The sequence below is a fragment of the Dipodomys merriami genome, unplaced genomic scaffold, assembly GCF_024711535.1.
Source record: "Dipodomys merriami isolate MVZ:Mamm:240054 unplaced genomic scaffold, mDipMer1.0.p SCAF_10, whole genome shotgun sequence".
NCBI lineage: Eukaryota > Metazoa > Chordata > Mammalia > Rodentia > Heteromyidae > Dipodomys > Dipodomys merriami.
Window position 1 is genome coordinate 30,141,960 of NW_027202271.1, and position 19,452 is coordinate 30,161,411.

General features: G+C 40.8%; 1 protein-coding gene across 1 annotated transcript in view; it reads left to right on the plus strand.

The window, feature by feature from the left end:
• The window catches only part of Myrfl (myelin regulatory factor like), a 111,673-nt gene that overhangs the window by 53,944 nt on the left and 38,277 nt on the right, over nt 1-19,452 (plus strand). The window contains exons 6-10 of the mRNA XM_070036765.1: nt 979-1,129; nt 6,110-6,305; nt 7,167-7,243; nt 9,665-9,775; nt 12,570-12,660. Of these exons, the coding sequence (XP_069892866.1) occupies nt 979-1,129; nt 6,110-6,305; nt 7,167-7,243; nt 9,665-9,775; nt 12,570-12,660 (626 nt within the window). The remainder of the gene's footprint in view (nt 1-978; nt 1,130-6,109; nt 6,306-7,166; nt 7,244-9,664; nt 9,776-12,569; nt 12,661-19,452) is intronic.

The following is a 19,452-nucleotide window of genomic DNA, read 5'->3' on the forward strand; positions in this document are numbered from 1 at the left end:
CTGCATTACTAAAACAAAAATGCACAGATTCTTTTTGTTTTTGGGTCCGGTCTTGGGCCTGAACTCTGGGCCTGGGCGCTGTCCCTCAGCTCTTCACCTTAAGGCTATCACTCTACCACTTGAGCCACAGTACCACTTCGGGCTTTTTTTTCTGCTTATGTGGTGCTGGAATCGAACCCAGGGCCTCATGCATGCAAGGCAACCATTCTACCACTGAGCCACCTTCCCAGCCCAAAAATGCATAGATTCTTAAAAACAAAACGACAAAAAAGAAAACCTAACTAAACTAAAAAAACAAAACACCCTCTGGTATATAAAAACTCAGAAAAGCTATTGACTCTTATAATCCAAGGGTTTAAGATTAGGCCTATAATTCAAATCTTATCAGGACCTGGAAGTCCTTTTGTTAATTTTGTTGTTGTTGTTGTACTGGCTTCATTCCTAGATGGGCTGTTCCCACTGTACCAAAATGGTGCCAGAAGCTCTTGGGAATTTGTTTCCCAGGTTTAAATCTCATGTAAAAGAGGGATCATCTTGGAACCTACATTCCCTGAAATGATAAGATCGACTCTGCTTATTGAATGAAGCCACTTGGGCCATTCCTGATGCAAATACTGAATACTATTCTTTGATTGACTGTACCGTGGGCCACCTACCCTCCTTAGGTCAGATAGAGACTTCCCTGGAACCACACAGACTGGAAATGAAGAGAAATTCTTCAGGAAGTCTCGAGGATGAAATCCCCCCCTCCCACCCCCTCACCCCCCCACGCCCCGCAAGTGTCTACTGCCTCCCTCTTAGAGATTCCCTGAGCCAAGCTGTTCTTACAGATGCTGTCAGAAACCAGCTGTACTTCTTTCTCTCAGTGCTCAGCAGCTCCCACCTCACCCCTAGCCTGCTTAGTAGCTCTGCATATCTGTCTGTGAGTCTTGGAAGACAGTATGGTAGGGGGATTCTAACCCACCTGTTTCTTTCCAGTGACAAGTAGGAACCACAGCAGTGATGTACAGACCCATGACAGCGAGGGACAGAACGGGGTGCGTGTGGACCAGTGCTTTCCTGCTCTGAAGTGGTGGCCATACCAAAGTGTTCCTTGGCATAGCTTATTTGACAGTCGTTATGAAAAACTGTAAGAGGCTTTAGCAATGTGCTTTGGGGTGGGTCGTGGGCATTACGGTGGAGACTGGGGAGAAGCACCGAATCTCAGAACCAAATTCTAGTATTTGTCACCACAGATCAGATGGGATGGTCAAGGGGAAAGTCTGTCTTACACCTTATGTGTTATATACTAATAAATAAATGATCAAGATATGAATTTCTGGCTGTTACCAACCTGACTTATTAATCTAGCTCACTACAATTTACCTACCAAATGCTAGAAAAGGGAGAAATCTTCCTGGGATCACATGCCTAGTTTAAAGTAAAGCTTGGAAAAGAGAGCTTGCCCAAATCACTAATATTTAATCTTGCTATTAGTTTACTTTATTACAGAACATTTTTGGAGAACCATGATACCTTGTTAGCCATTGACCATCCTTAACATTTGTGCTACAAATCAGTACTATCAAGTTCATTGTCAACATATTCTGCAAATGTTGATTATTTAGCCTCAGTCATAGTAGGTGGTTTCATTATATTAAATCATACAGACTATATAAAATAAAATGATAGAAATTGTCCTAATGCTGGGAAAGTTTCACCCTATTTTAGGACATTATAGTTATTAAAAAATAGATGTGGTGCTAGCTACTCAGGAGGCTAAGATCTAAGAATCATAGTTTGAAGCCAGTCCAAGCAAGAAAGTCTGTGAGACTCTCATCTCCAATTAACCACCAAAAAGCTAGAAGTGGAGGTGTGGCTTGAGTGGTAGAGCACCAGTCTTTTTTTTTAATTTAATTTATTTTTATTTTATTTGTGAACATACTGTACAGAGGGGTTACAATTACATGGGCAGGATAATGCGTACATTTCTTACCAAGCATTACAGCCTCTTCCTTTGTTTTCCCTTCACATCCCTTCCCAGCCTCCCCCTCCCCCCCAGTCCTCCCCCCCCCCCCCCACCAATGTTGTCAACAGGTCCACCTGTATCCTTAAACGACTTGTTTTTCCCAATCTCCTCCACAAGTTATACTGACATCAAATATAGTGAAAGCAGGGGTTATACTGTGGGGGAGGGACATACAAAGCAACAAAGAAATAATCTTATAAATGCGTTAGAAACACATGCATGAAAGAAAAAAACATTAAAATACATATCTAAGGGTTCATTTTCCTAACATCACATTATCTGACCTTTTCCGCTTGACTCATACATATACTAGATATTGCAAATAAGGGAAACCATGGAACCTATGTTTCTTTGGGCCTGGCTTACTTCACTTAATATAATTTTTTCCAAGTCTTTCCATTTCCTAACAAATGGGGCAATGTCATTCATTCTGATGGAGGCATAGAATTCCATTGTGTATATATACCACATTTTCTTGATCCATTCATCTACTGAGGGGCATCTGGGTTGGTTCCATATCTTAGCTATGGTAAATAATAGAGCACCAGTCTTGACTGAAATAGCTAAGGTGCACAGGCCCTGATTTTATGTCCTAATATTGCCGTGTGTGCGCATGCGCGCGCGCACACACGCACACATGCACACACGCACACACAAATGTGGATTCATGAATTATTAACCTTAAGTCATCTATTTATTCTTTAGTTTTTGATTTACTTTCTTAAGGCTTCTACAGTTTTGCTAGGTTGAAAATGCTTTTTTGAGTTATCACAAAATATTAGTAAATAATAAGCTTATCCCTAGGACTTACGTTAGGTGGGCTAGAAGGAAGAAATAGGTTCCTTAGAGTCTAGTGAGTTGATGTAGGAGGCACAATATAAAATTACCATTTTTTGCAGCCAGAAAAACTTTTTTAAACAGCTAATTAACGATCATAAAAATCAATTGACGGAAGTGGCGCTGTAGCTCAAGTGGTAGAGCATTCGCCTTAAGCTGAAGAGCTGAGGGACAATGCTCAGGCCCAGAGCTTAAGCCCTATGACCAACAACAACAACAACAACAAAAATTTGGTAAAAATCAATTGAATAAGAAAGAGAAAATAAAATGTGAAAGTCCTAGGTCTTAGTTTTAGTCATGGCTTTCATTTGATTGTCTTTTAGGGCTGAATTTCTTGATTACCAAGATATGAAAATGTTACAACCAGTCTTATGTTTTAGTTAAAACTTTAATGCTTTTCTGTCACTATGTTTCTGACTTAGTTGCTTTTATTTTGAAGTAAGAGTCATCTCTCTTCTAATTTGAAGAGATTTTTTTCTTCCTTTTTTTTTTTTTTTGGTTAGTCTGTGGCTTGAACTCTGGGCCTGGCACTGTCCCTGAGCAATTAAGCTCAAGGCTAGTGCTCTGCCTCTTGAGCCAGAGTGCCACGTCTGTTTTTCTAGTGGTTTATTGGAGCTAAGAGTCTCATGGAATTTCTTGCTCAAGCTGGCTTTGAACCGTGATCCTCAGCTTCCTGAGTAGCTAAGATTACAGGCATGAGCCAACGGTGCCCAGCTGAGGAGATTTTTTTTTAAAAACTTACTTTAATAGTCTATCTTTGCTCCATTGATCTAGAAAAAAAGGGGCGAGAACACAGGTTATAGAAGCAGACTTATTTAGAATATTTTAGCTATAATTTGCTTTTCATAAGCTAAAAAGGATGGCAATATTCACCCAGATGATAAATCAGGGACTCCTGATTTCATTATTCATGTCACTGAGATAGAAAAATCACTTACTTCTTCATAGATAATTACCTTTAATTTGTTCAAAAGGTTGTTTACCTGGATTACCTAAAAGCGATGAAGTTAGGGATTACAATTTTATCAAATATCTTTGGGAATGATGCTTAAATTTGTGTTTCAAAAGAACTCCTAAAAGCCAATTTAGTTTACTTTATGCTTAATTTTTTATGTTCAGAGTAGAAGTGACTTTCTTGAATAAACAGGTTTCTGTGATCAGAGATTGGCATTTAAAGCTCAGCATAATCTTCAGTATAATTTTTGTTGATTGATTCAGCTTTGGCATCTAGCTGTTGCTCAGTTTCAGGCGAGAGCTCATATCTGAACTGTAAGCCTTACATTTTCATTTACTTTTGAGTAGTGATGATGAAGCATCAAACATGGCAGAAAAGATCCTTTTTACTTTTCTCAATCAGGACATTTCTTATCACTCCTCATGGATACAATTCTATTCATCTCTAGCCAGTTAGCAGGTTAATTGTAGAAATCTAAGTCAATGTACACGTTTCCAGATGGCATAAGACATGTAGTCTTTACCAAATTCCCTGCTCAATGAATTTTTCTTTTGCTGCTGGTGAGCATGCTGATGGTGATTGCCTTTGATTGATCAGCCACTTGAAGGTAATCAGTGGCCCAATGTTTTGATCAATTGGAGGAGTGCTTACCTTGCAAAGAACATGGACACTCTTTCCCAAGAGACCCATTAATACTTTCTATTTCTGGAAGTAGAGCCACATTAAGAAACTCTGTGTTTGGGCTGGGAAGGTGGCTCAGTGGTAGAGCACTTGCCTTGCATACCTGAGGCCCTGGGTTCGATTCCTCAGTACCACGTAAGCAAAAAGAAAAAAGCCGGAAGTGGCGCTGTGGCTCAAGTGGTAGAGCGCTAGCCTTGAGCTGAAGAGCTGAAGGACAGCACCCAGGCCCAGAGTTCTGGCCCCATGACCGGACACCCCCCCCCCCAAAAAAAGAAAAGAAATTCTGTGTTGTTTATGATAAAGATGGCCATCTACATTGAAATCAAGGGGGCAAAGGTGCATGTGGCACTACTAGTACAGTAAGTATAGCTCTCCTCTACTGGTGCTTCTGACAAAGAGCTAATTCTCTGAAGGAAGCAGTCCGTATTTAGGAACTCCGAGGGATTAAAAATCATGTCCTATAACTATCACTCACCAAATAATTTTCCAACTTTTAGATTTTCTTCTCTACTGATGATGTTAGACATTTATATGCTTACTTAGTAAAACTGAAACATTTTAAAAAGTATTAACATTTAAAGTTTTTTTAAAGTATATTACACACATTGCTATTGGATAGCAATGCTAAAACAAATAAAACAAAAATCTAATTAGCCACTCACCCCCATCCCATTTCTGCATGTGGAAGAAAGCTGCATAGTAGGTTTTCAGTGCTATTACCAAATTGGCAGGATAAAAAGGAAATGGCAATTCTCTAGGGAAAGCAGATTTCCAGTCAGTGTAATGACCAGCTTTGGATTAAAGTTGTTCTTTGGTAATTCTTACCAGTCCACTGTGTGTGTGTGTGTGTGTGTGTGTGTGTGTGTGTGTGTGTGTGTATGTGTGTGTGTGTGTGTGTGTGTGTGTGTGTGTGTGTGTGTGTGTGTGTGTGTGTGTGTGTGTGTGTGTGCTGGTGCTAGAGGCTTGAACTCAGGGCCTAAAAGCCCGTGCTTGACTTTTTCACTCGAGGCTGGTATTCTACCACTCAAGTTCCAGCTTCACTTCTGGCTTTTTCCTGGTTAATTAGAGATAAGAATGTCACCAACTTCACTGTCTAGGCTGGCTACAAACTTCAGTCTTCAGGTCTCAGTCTCCTCAGTAGCGAAGGTTACAGGCCTGAGCTATCTGCACTGGGCTATTTTGTAATATGACAATCAAATGGGCTGACTCATTTGTCTGAGTGACTATTTGAGTATAGTGGTGGCATTGAAGAACTTGGAGACTTTTTTTTTTAAAGAAGGGAAGAGATTAATTCTTAGTTAATTTTTAGCAATGCGGGAACTTCAACTTCCAGCCATGTCTCTCCATTGTATTCTAAAGTCACATGAAAAGTTTACAAACAGGAGAAAAAGTAGTCCAAGGAAACAATGCTTCCATTTAGCAAAGAAAATATACTTCTAGGTGAGAAGATACAAAGCCAGGAGAATAGCCAGCTATGTTTTGAAATATCATTTTTATTCCCTCAGTACAAATTTAAGAAGCCAATTGATTAAATATGCTTTACAATAGTTTCTTGAGATGTTTGTGTAATTGAAACTGTCAATGAAAGAAAATGTGTGAAACTGTTTTTCTGCCTCTTCTCTTCCTAGATCTGATGTGGGCTTTCGAGTTGTCACAGACAAAGGATTTAATTTCTCTCCAGCCGATGAAGCTTTTGTTTGCCAAAAGAAGAATCATTTTCAGATAACTATCCACATTCAAGTTTGGGGAAGTCCCAAATTTGTTAAAACCCAAATGGGCCTAAAGCCAATAGAAATGTTTTACTTGAAAGCTTTTGGAATTAAGGTAAATCATTTACTTAGTTCAATTTAATTCAGTCAAAAGTTATTAAGTGTTCTAGTTGTCTATTGTTGTATAATACCATTCTCAAAACGTGGTGATTTAACATAATAGTAACTTATTTGGGTCACAGAATCTGCCAACTTGTTCCAGGCGTGGCTGTGACAACTCACTTCTCTCGGCAGTCATCAGCTGGGGCAGCTCAGTGGGGCTAGATCCATGCCCATCTTGGGCTATCCACTGGACCTCAAATGTGAGTCCAGGTAGACTTCTCTGTGAGATGGCTTGTGCTTCTGCACAGCATGGCAGATAGATTTAATGAATGTTTCAGCTATGTGCCAGCAGCTCATGCCAATACTCTTAGCTATTCAAGAAGCTGAGATCGGAGAGATTTGAAACCAGCCTGGGTAGATCCATTAAATTCCTTATATTTTTGCCAGTCCTGGGGCTTGAACTCAGGTCCTGGGCACTATCTTGGAGCTTCTTTTTGCTCAAGGTTAGCCCTGTACCACTTGAGCTACAGCACCACTTCCAGATCGAATGCATATAACCTCTGAGCTGTCCTGCTTCTGTTTTTGCTCCTGGTGGCTCAATTGTCTAATAGCCCACTCTTTTCATTGCTTATACTCTGCTGTCTCATGTATTCATTGGTTAGTGTTCCAGGTACTTATCTCTTTTTCTCTTTTTTAATCTATATCATGCTGCTTTTGGACTGAGCCACTTTCCTATTTGTCTTTTCAGGCATTTGTTCTACTCAGAGCCTGGAATTTTGTCTTGGAAAGGACCTGAATATTCTCTGCTAATGAACATTTTTATCAATAGATTAATTAACATATTCGTTAATTTGCTTTTTGTTGTTTCATACAGGCAGAAGCCACCAATCAAATAGTTGCAATTGAACAGTCCCAAGCAGATAGAAGCAAAAAGATATTTAATCCTGTTAAGTAAGAATTTCTTTTCTGAATTCATTGGTGAATATTTTGGGGAGATCTATTATCTAACTTATAGTAAAATCCAGGATTGAAAGCGTGGCTCAGTGATAAGAATGCCAGCCTAGTAAGTGTGAGGCCCTGAGTTCAAACCCCAGTACTAGCAAAACAAAATAAAACAAAATAACCACTGTAGAATCTAAATTAGTAGTAGTATGTTAATATTATGAACTATGGTGAACACATATTTATCAACAAAGGTAACACTGAGAAAATTCATTGAACGCATTTTAACACAATGGAAAGACTCATTGGAAAAAATGACCATCCTTGATAATCCTTTATTACAAACAACCTGCTAATAAGCTATTAACTTTGGAGGAAGCTGAGTGCCGATGGCTCATGCTTTAATTCTAGTTATAGGAGGCTAAGATCTGAAAATGGAGGCTTCAAGCCAGACAGGCAGAAAACTCTGTGAGACTCTTATTTCTAATAACCACCAGAAAACCAGAAGTGGAGCTGTGGGTGAAAGTAGTAGAGCACTGAGCAAAAGAGTTCAGGGACAGCGCCCAGGCACTGAGTTCAAACTCCATGATCAACAGAAAAAAAGCCAAGTAAGAATGTGAGAACTTGAGTTCAAGCCCCAGTACTGGCACAAAAATATAGACAGATAAAAAGAACACACTAACTACTTGGATTTCTTAATATAGATTTTAGCTAGATCCTTCCTTTAGTTGTTTAATTTAAATTAGCATCATAATTAATTGAATTAATTTTGAGGCTAATACATTTTTGATTGAATAAATTTTGAGGTTGAAAATCTATGTGCACAGGTTCACACTGTACATAACTTATTATTTCCCTTTTTAATATTTTTTATTGTTATTGTAAAGGTAATGTACAAATGGGTTACAATTACATAGGTCAGATAGAGTACATTTCTTTTTTCATTCCTTCCCTTTCTCTCTCCCAATTTTTCCCTCCCTTCCCTACTCACAAATTGTATAGTTCATTTTAAACATAGTATCTAGTGAGTATTACTGCTGCATTTGTTCACCCTTTCTCCCACCGTTTCTGTGATTCCCCCTTACCCCTCTCCAAAATAAATAAATGAACAAATAAGACAAAAGAAAAAAATAAAAACAGCAAGAAAGGAAAAAAATCTCTTGTTTCCACTTCTTGGAGTTCATTTTAATAAATATTATTTTATATAATCAGATATACATAGATCTTGTGTTTTGTGATCCTCTCCTAAGAATGTCTTCCTTTGGTCTCACTCTGTGTGAATGCCTAGAGACCTGTATAATTCATCATGTGCCAGTGATATTTTTGTTTGTTTGTTTGTTTTGCTTTTTAACTAGTGTGTTTATTTGTAGGTTTATAGGCACATTCTAATTGTCACAAATGAGGGAAATCATGTAACCTATATATTTTTGGTTCTGACTTACTTCGCTTAATATAATATTTTCTAAGTCATTCCATTTCCTTACAATTGGCATATTATTCTTTCTGATGAGTAGAATTTCATTGTGTATATATATACCACATTTTCTTGGTTCATTTGTCCACTGAGGGTCATCTGTGTTGATTTCATATCTTGGCTATGGTAAACAATGCTGCAACAAACATGACTGTGCTGGTTGCTTTAGTGTGGCCTTGTTTGTGTTCTATTTTTCCCTAGTTTTAAAGATTATGTTGATGGAAATTTTGCATAGATGGTAGTACACACAGCAATGTTGCAGTAGAAAGTCCTTTCTTTTGAATGCCTTGAAGTGGGATTTATTCTTTGGCTCATTTGGCTTGGGATGCAGTTGAAACATCTCTGTGTTTGACCCTCAATCAATCCCATTTGGACTGGGAAGAAGATGGATCTACAGGTTGGACAGACTGGCTTACACAGACTGATGGTGCAGCCAGGCACTTGAATGAACAGTACTCACTTGCATCTGGTCCTCTCTTGCCCTGGCAGGTTGTGCATACCTTTCCTTTGGAGAGGCTGCCCGCCATCAGTAGGCAAGAGAGGACATATGCATGTAGGAGAAGCCTAGGTGCCTTTGAAGAACCTAGAGAATTTTGCTAGTTGGGTTGGTGAGTGCTATAGTGACAGTGGCAGCAGCTCAGAGGGAGTATCTTTTGCTCCCACTGTGGAGGTAATAGAACCAGAAGGTGGCCCGCTGAGCATGAGGCCCTTATGAGTCAGACACTCTGCTCAGTAGGGATTTCTTATGCCTGAGTATTACTCCATAGCCTTCCCTGGTGGCCAACTCCTGCCCATGCTGGGGATTGTTGATTAATAACCACCACCTGGAATAAACTGTTCTCCACAGTAAGACAAGAACTGGGGACTAAACATACTTGAGAGTCTAAGCATGGATTAGATACGATCAAGGACCCTGTGTTCTCTGACAATCTTGCTATTTCTGCTGTTTGTTTTAGAATTGACCTAGTGGCTGACCAAGTCAACAAAGTAACGCTGGGCCGGTTACACTTCAGCGAAACCACAGCAAACAACATGAGAAAGAAAGGGAAACCAAATCCTGACCAGAGGTATTGGTGTCAATGTGAAGACAGGGTAGTCAGATGCTCTGTCTGACTGGAAAGTGGCCTCTGCAATGCCCCTGATCCTCCTGTCCTCCAGCTGGCAAACGGGGCCTCCTGCACTTTCCTCCCATCTCTGATTCTTTCAATGAAATTATGTGCTTCACTTATCAGCAGGTGTCTTTCTCCTTTGTTCTTACTTCTAGGCATATCTAGTCTCTTCCTCAGCCTCCATTCCCTTCATGATTCCGATAAATTCATGTCTCATTGCCATCCTGGGTTGAGGACTGATTGCATTTCGTAAACCTTTGTGCTGGTCCTGAAGCAGGGCCATAATCTTTCTGATTAAAAAGGAAATAAAAAGAAATGTGCCTTTATAATTTATACCTGAGCTCTCCCAGGAGAAAGCTGCTGGTTCTGGGACCAGCAGGACCTGGATATGTATTAGAAATGTAAATTCTCAGGCTGCACCAAAGACCTAGTGAATTAAAACCCCAGGAAGTAGAGCTTAGTAATTAGTATTTTAACAAGCTTTTTGGCTAATTCCTCTGCATGTTTGTTTGAGAACCCCTGGATGCAGATTTAGGGGTTGGGCGGGGTGTGATACTGCTGTTTTCAGGCTAGGTGAACTTAGGCTTCTAACTTACCTTTAGGCTTGAGACTAATTTTCTAACCTGTAAAATGGGAGCAATAACAATATCCTATCCAAGGCTGTTTTGGGAAGTTAATAGTGTAGGAAAAGAGCTTAGCTCAGCACATGACTCATTTTGAGTCCTCAGTGGTTATAACAAGAATAATAGCAATTATTCCTATTACTGATTTATTTGAGGAACTGGAAAACCTAGATTCCTACTATAATGGCAGTGGGAGGTGGGATAGGAATTATTATCCCCTATGGGAGATATCATTTGGGAGTTAGCATGGCTCAGTACAAGAGCCTTGGGCCAGGAGAAAGCCTTACTGATCAAAAGAAAGATTGTCTCCTTGTTAACATAGTGGAGACCCACTGCTAAACCTTCACATGCCTACTTCTCTCTCCAGCTTTAGCCTAACTATAAATAAATTCATAAATAACATATATTTGATATCATTTTCTCTTAATGAGGATAAGTGTTTGGACCCGGGGCCAGGCCTTATAATAGTACCAAGAAAGTTGGTAAAGTACTTGTCATGTAGTTTTTTAAAAAATGAAAGTCTTTCTGATAGGACAAATTTATATCTTAAAAATAGTCTCGTTGCTCGTACATGAAGAAGCAACTGAAATATAGCAAGAAGGAGGTAATTCAGTTTGGGGCCCAAAGCTAAGATCTGAGGATGTCAAAGATACAGGATACATGAACCAGAGCAAGATAGGGTGAGAATAAGGCAGTACCTGCTGGGTGCCCTTGTAAAGGCCCAGGGCACCCCAGGGCTTGGGTGGCTCTGGAACTAGGGATCTCTGGTGGCTTCCTGTTGGATTGGTGCCCAGGAATGCAGTGGGGTGAAACCTGACTCTGTATGCACAGGTGGGCTGAACCTAAGCTCCTCCCCCCCTCCCCACTATCTCTAAGGAGGCTTCTTTCCTGCTGCTTTGGGGCCTACAAAATAGTTCACAAACACCTCCAACTGGGCAGAAAGGGTAACCAGGACAATGTGGAGTCAATCCATTGCTCTCCATTTTCTCTGGAAATTCAACCAAGAACAGGAAGGGAAAAGGTACTGTTTAAATAAGCCAGCTTTTTTTTTTTTGTGAAAATTCTGTACAGAGGGGTTACATGGGCAAGATAATGAGTACATTTCTTATCAAGCATTGCAGCCTCCTCCTTTCCCTTCCCATCCCCCCTGCCCTTCCCCCAATCCTCCCCCTCCCCTCCCACCAAAGTTGTAACGTTCGTTTTACCACATAAGGACTTGTACATCTCATTGTTGCAATGTGTCCACCTGTATCCCTGTTTTAACGATTTGTTTTTTTTTCCCCTCCTCTCCACAAATTATACCAACATCAAATACAGTGAAAGCAGGGGTTATACCATGGGGGATGGACATACAAAGCAACAAAGAAATCATCTTATAAATATGTTAGAAGCAATTGCATGAAAGAAAAAAAAACATTTGAATACATATCTTAGGGTTCATTTCCCTAACATCAACTTATCTGACCTTTTCTGCTTGACTCAGACATATACTAGTTAATGCAAATAAGGGAAACCATGGGACCTATGTTTCTTTGAGCCTGGCTTACTTCACTTAATATAATTTTTCCAAGTCTTTCCATTTCCTAACAAATGTGGCAATGTCATTCTTTCTGATGGAGGCATAGAATTCCATTGTGTATATATACCACATTTTCTTGATCCATTCATCTACTGAGGGGCATCTGGGTTGGTTCCATATCTTAGCTATGGTAAATAATGCTGCAATAAACATAGTTGTGCTGGTAGCTTTAGTGTGTCCTTGTTTGTGATCATTTGGGTAATTGCCCCAAAGTGGGATTGCTGGGTCATAGGGGAGCTCTAGGTGGAGTCTTTTGAGGAACCTCCATACTACTTTCCAAAGTGGTTGAACAAGTTTACACTCCCACCAACAATGAAGTAAGGTTCCCTTCTGTCCACATCCCCTCCAGCATCTGTTGTTATTAGACTTCTTGATTATAGCCATTCTAACTGGGGTGAAGTGGTATCTCAATGTTGTTTTGATTTGCATTTCTTTTATGTAAGCCAGCTTGTCTAGATTGATTCACTGTTGATTAGTTTCTGGGTGACCCTAGACTGCACAAATCACGTCTGTGTTTCCTGATGTCATTGGTCTGCTATTTCTGCATTAGATACTTCATGCTGGTGATTGGACTGTATGCTGCTAACCAAGACCAGTTCTATCTGTTGTCTGCCCACATCTCTGAAAGGATCATTGTAAGGGTAAGCTCGCCTCTCTGATTTTCCTAGATTTCCCACATGCTTTTCTCTCTGTAGGAAGACTTTAAATATCCAGTGACATACTTGAACTATGCTGGTTTTTAATCGATGATGTTGGTGGTAATAGCAGCAACTATCATTTTTAGTTTTTAACAGAGTGGCTCTCAACCAGGGGCCATTTTGTACCTCACGACTCACTTAGCAATAATCTGGAGACAATTTTGGTGATCATGATGAGTATCCAGCAGGTGCCCAGGATACTGTTCAACACCTTACAATGCCCAAGACAACCCCACACAAAGGAATAGTCCTCTCAAGATGACTGAGCATTTTGCTCTATGTTCTAGGCACTGAGCTAGACAATCTACAGAACATCATTTATTCATTCTATTCCTTATGGACAGAGGAATGAAGGCCCAAGAGCTTAAGTTACTCTTTAGTGATCACACAGCTGAATAACAACAGAGGCTGGATGACAACTCAGTTCTCTCTGACCTAAAAGCCCCAGATCAAAGAAAGTGCCAGGAAGGCTTTTCCACACCTCAAAGTGCCTGGTCATGACCCCAGGGCTTCTGGGCTAATGCCTAGCACCTAGCAATGGCTCGGCAAATGGCAGAATGGTTGCAGCTGTGGACAGGAGCCTTGGCAGCCACAAGAACATAAAACCTTGGCAGCTGCAGTTGCAGCTGTTTTAATCTGGGCACCCTTGGGAATGCCAGAGGCATGAGGTAATACCAGCCTGGCAGCAATGGGAGGGGCTCTGGTGCCACAGGGCTTTGAAGAAAGGATGTGCATAACTCAATAGGGGAAAGTCATTCACCATGGGCAGACCCACCTTGGCAGCTGCTAACTGTAAGGCCTGATTACTTAGAGGAAGTGATGTCTCTCCTTGCCTGTCTCAAGCTGTTTTGAAACAAAGGGTCCTCGTAATTCTTTTAGTCAATTAAAAATAATAAGGCACCTATTGGTGAAAGCCCCTCAGTTACCTCTCCCAATTTTACTTGTGATGAAGCAGTGATAGAAATGAGGTAAAATATGTATGTGTTCTAATATCCCAGGTGAGGACCAGTCACACTCACCCATATCCAGGAAATTGAGGCCCCTCTGAGGCAGAGGCAAGCAGGGTCCTGTCTCTCGGCTACAAGGCAATTAGAGAGGTGCCTGTTCATCCCTCACAGGGACTTTATTGTTTCTGACTTCTCTTCCGGAGGGCATAACGCTAGTATGTTTCTTGTCTAAGTTAGCATAGACTAGATCTCCTGACAGAGCTGTCTTGAGCTGAGTAGCTTGTGTGTGACTCATTGTGTGCTACAAGGTTCCTCCATCTGCAGCAGGCAGCCAGCATAGCCATGCTGGGTCTGCTGCTCAAGTCCACAGAACAGCAACCAGGGGGAGGCAGCTTGGCTCTCCAGTGTCTGGTAACTAAAAACTCACTGTTAATTGGTGCCATCTCGCATCCAAAGCATGATGATAATTTTTAAGAAGGCAAAAGTTTCTGTGATTCACATTCAGTCTGAATAGGAAAAATCTTAAATACACTTGGTATAGATTGGATGACCTATTGGTCACAACATTTTTTTTAAAGCTTATAGCCAGGTGTAGCTGGCTTATGCCTGTAATTCTAGCCTCCCCAACTCCACCCCTGTGAGTCTTTTAGTGGATTTTTGTTGTTGTTTGTTTTATTTTATTTAGTTATTTATTTTGGTGTGGGTCCTTGGAGCTTAGGCCTTGTCCATGAGCTTCTTTTGCTCAAGGCTGGCACTCTACCACTTGAACCACACCTCTACCTCTGGCCTTTTTGGTGTTTATTTGAGTCTCACAAACTTTCCCACCCCAGCTAGCTTTGAACTGCTGTCCTCAGATCTCAGCCTTCCAAGTAGCTAGGGTTATAGGGTGAGAGGGGCCAATGGAGAGGGGCCAGGGGCATGACTCTTATCTCCAATCAGCAAAAAGCCAGAAATTGAGCTGGACTCAAGTGGTAGAGTGCTGGCCTTGAGCAAAAAAATCCCAGGGGTAGCATCCAGACCCTAAGTTCAAACCCCAGTGCTGGCATGAGGATGCACTGTGCATGCCAGCATTTATATTACAGAATGGCTAGGTTTCTCCTAGCTATTATTTTTTAGTCAAGGGAATACTTGTTCTGTAAATGTACTGGGAACCATGGTTTCCCTAGACACAATGATGAAAATAATGAGGATACTAACAGAAACCTTTCAGCCTCCAACTGAAACACAGAGGTGAAAGACTTTTCTGTGTAGCTAACATGCCAACCAAGAAAAAAAAAAGCTGATCTTAAGCTGTGATCACAGCATGTATTTCCTATCCCCGATACTCTGGAGGCTGTCAGGTGCAGGGTACACATAGGGCTAGGGAGAGGGCAGATAAGCCTACATTCTACCACCAGCTGATTGTGGTCTCTTCAGGCATGTCCTCATTCCGTTAGTTTGAGCTCCAGAGTAAAAGGCAGGAAGAAAAATTGAATAATTAAAGACACAGCAAGTCCAGACTACATTAAATACAGAGCTGCAAATGGCACTCGGTATTCCAAATTTATTTTGTGGACTGAGAACCAATTCTCTAATTGGTGCTGAGAAACACATTAGTATTTGGTCTGAGTGATTGCTTGAAGGTTGCACTTAGATGACATCCAGGTCTTCTGGGCAGGACCCCAAGTGTGTCAGAATTCTCCAGGAAGAGAATGGTGGGCAGAGCCGGTAATTGTCATGTAGGCTGCCAATCCAAACCACATTGGAAATATAGTATGTTCCTGGGTGGGAACTGACCAATTTCATGAAAATTAAGACTTACCCCAAAGAACAGATTTATTTCCCAGGTCTCTGTTTTGGGGAGTGTTCCCCAGTGGATTCTCCTTGGAATGGCTGGGCTGCAACTTCCACCTGAGACATTTCATTAAACCTGTTTTGGAGGACTGTGTTGAACACAAGCTAGATGATTATACCTTTGTCTACCTTTTTCTAAGACACTCTGGGATTTCCTTATTGTCAATATAAATACATTATTCTGGTTTCTTTCTCAGAAGAATAGAAATGGCACATCCTCCAAATTTCCTCCTTACCCCTCTGCACACCACACTGTGGTAGGAATCCAACACCTGGTGGAGGGAAGACAACAGTCACAGTCTTTATAGTATCTGTAAAGATGTCAAAGGTGTGTGGGCTGGGAAGGTGGCTCAGTGGTAGAGCACTTGCCTTGCATGCATAAAGCCCTGGGTTCAATTCCTCAGCACCACATAAGCAAAAAGAAAAAAGCCGGAAGTGGTGCTGTGGCTCAAGTGGTAGAGTGCTAGCCTTGAGCTGAAGAGCTGAGGGACAGCGCCCAGGCCTAGAGTTCTGGCCCCATGACTGGACGCCCCCCAAAAAAACCCAACCAACCAAACAAAAAAAAAGATGTCAAAGGTGGGGAGAGAGTGGGGTTGTTCTAGGTACCAGTTCATTTTCATTGGCTCTTGCCTATTTTAGATCAATAACCCCCCCACCTCTCTTTCTGGAAGTCAGATGAATTTTTATTTACCTAAAATAATTTGTTTGTTGATTTCAGCTAATAGTTAGAGCCCAACAGAGCAGGTGATGAGTTACCCCTGCCATAGTTGAAAGAGCAAGTAGGTCTCAAGTATTATCATAAGAGCACCCTGCGCATAAACAGATACCTAGTACACATCCAGAGTTTTCGATGTAATAGGAAAATTTTCATTTCTAGCAAGTTCCTGGCATATGCTCATGCACCAATCTGCGGACCACACTTTGAATAGCACTCACGGACAGCATCTCCAGACTCCCCTCATTTTTAGTAACTCTTTCAAAAGAAGCAGAAATTCATTTCCCAAGAGGTACCTTCCTCAGTTGAAGCTTTCCTACCTGCTCTTTGGCTGTGCTGTAAAACCACAAGCAATAGCAAAGCAAACAAATGGTTGGTTAGAGTAGGTCTCAAATGACTATTGATGCTGTGTCCTATTCCAAGTGCCCTGCAGGGGGCGCTGTTTGCATTGCTGAACAGAGCCTCCAGGAGTTGTGAACTCCTGCAGGAGTGTTGCTGGAGAGCAGGTTAAATTACTACAGGTTAAGCAGTCACTACGGGAGCCAGGAGAGCATGAATGTTTTCCAAGACATACATATACAATTGATCCCACAATAACCCTTAGAGATGGATAAAGAAGATGTGTTTGTCTTTATTCTTCAGAGAAGGATACTGGCACAGAGAGGCTAATGGCTTCTCTAAGGCCACACAGTCACTTGGTGGGTGTCATAGACGAGATTAGGATGTTCAGTTCTTCCACATATGTTTGAGGCTATGAGACAAGTAATAAAAGTGCATCAGAGACTATGTAAAAAATAATTTGGCATTTGAAATCCATCAACCACCATTGGGCAACACGTGACTACAAATTCATAATTCTAGAAAGAGGTCCACTGCCGTCTGCTTTGACTTATGAAGGTTGTGGGTTCTAGGGAAGGGAAAATATGTTTCCAGATCTTACGATAATATCTCCTATTCTTGATGAGAACCCCTCACTAAGGGGCCACTGTCTTTTTTTAGAACAATTTGAAACATATTTTAGGGATTTGAGATTTTTGTCTGCTACAAGTCAAGTGAAAATGTTGCAACTGTTAAAAAAAAAGTCTTGGGCTGGGAAGGTGGCTCAGTGGTAGAGCGCTTGCCTTGCATGCTCAGGGCCCTGGGTTCGATTCCTCAGCACCACGTAAGCAAAAAGAAAAAAAGCCGGAAGTGGTGCTGTGGCTCAAGTGGTAGAGCGCTAGCCTTGAGCTGAAGAGCTGAGGGACAGCGCCAAGGCCCAGAGTTCAGGCCCCATGACCGGACCCAAAAAAAATTAAAAAAAAAAATAAGTCTTATATCTGCTTTTCCAGTATCAAGTTACCAACATATAATTATCCCAAAGCGCATTAACAGAAAGAATCCATCACTGTCTGATTTTGTGTTCCTGAAGTGGCTCATTATGTTTTGGCATAGAGAAAAATATATAAATGTTTTCTATGCCATACTTTTGCATTTTGTTGATTGCTCACCATAAAAGAACTTGAGTCAAAGCCAATTTGCCATTTCTTCCTAGTGTGCTTGAGGGATCTTGCACACAGATCTTTGTTCAGGTGAAATTCTTACACTGCTTTTGTCGGTGGTTGAGCTGGTTTACTCTTTAAGTGTCTTGGAGTTCAGACAGGTACGAATAAAATAGGAAGTTAAACATGTGAATGTATTTATTTATTTTTGCTTTAGTTGTTTTTTAAGATAGGATCTTCCTCCACTCCACCCAGGTCCATCCTTAGACTGAGATCCTCCTACCTATTACCCTCTGCATATATAGCACCATAACGGGTACCATAATGCCTAGCGTCAGCTTATTTGTGGAAATGGAGGCAGAGGTGGGGGTGAGGTTGGACTCTTAATTTTTCGGGTCTAGCCTTGAAATACTATCCTCCCCGTTTACACTTCTTGAGAAACTGAGATTATAGATGTGTGCTACCGGGCCCATCTGGAAAATTCCTTAACTGAAACTAGGGTCAAAACTGAGCTTTATAATTTCTTTTAATTATCTTTAAATGTGCAGTATGTATATAGAGTATGACCAAACATTCAAACAATACCAAGAGAGGATATAGACAGTGATTAACCCTCTACCCAGTGCCTGGGACTCCCAACCCCTTCCTTTGTGACTGGTCTTCAGAGGGACTCTATGTTGAGCACACAGCATCTTTCTCATAAACCACTTGGAAGGCAAAAAGTGAAGTCATTGTATTAGTGCCTTTTTTTTTTTTTTTTGCCTGTCCTAGGGCTTGAACTCAAGAGTGGTAGGCGCTTTCCCTAAGCTTCTTTGTGCTCAAGCACTCTACCACTTGAGCTACAGCACCACTTCTGGCTTTTCTAAGTAGTTAATTGGAGATAAGAGTCTCTCAGACTTTTCTGCCCGGGCTGGCTTCAAACCATGATCCTCGGATCTCAGCCTCCTGAGTAGCTAGGATTACAGGCGTGAGCCATTAAGGTCCTGGCTTCGTGCTGACTGTTAAGCATAGAATCTCAACTGTTTCTGGATTTGTGACACAAATACAAAAATCACATTTAGAAGAATATGCCCTCATTTTAAAAGCATATTAACTTGGTGGTGAGGACTCTGAGAGATTTAGACTTCTCAATGTAAAGATCTTTAGCAGATACAAGGGAAGCAGGGAGGAAGGAAGGTAGAACAGTGAGAAGTTCTTTGGCAAAGAATCATATTGAAGAGAGTAATTTTCAGAACTTCAACCAGCGTAGTAGTTTTTGAAGCCTGCTCTGCCTGGGCTAGGCAACACCATTAAGCAGGCAAAGTTAGAGTCAGTACTTAACTCTCAGAGAAAATACAGTTCTACCTCTAGAACGTACTAGCCATGTGTTCTGGGGGAATTTCTTTATCATTTCAGAATGTCATGTCAATAAAATGAAGATAGCAGATAACCTACAGCATAGAATTATGGTGTGAATTAGCACACAAAACATGGCTATTGTTAGTATTCCTTTAGTGTTGTCTGGGTTTAGGGAAATCATTGAGGGTATATTAAATATATTTCTATTTTCATTTGCTTACCAACTGCATTTGGGATCATTAAAATGAGGGTTCTGAAACTATAAGGGACTTTAAACTGTAAATTAAGGCAAGATGTTATTTATCAGAGCTTTAAAAAAGAACAACATTTCCTGATGCACTGTTTTGAATTAAATTATCATGATTATCGTTGTTATTATTATCATCATCCTGAGAAGAGAATTATTTTTAGTTTTCTTTCGCTT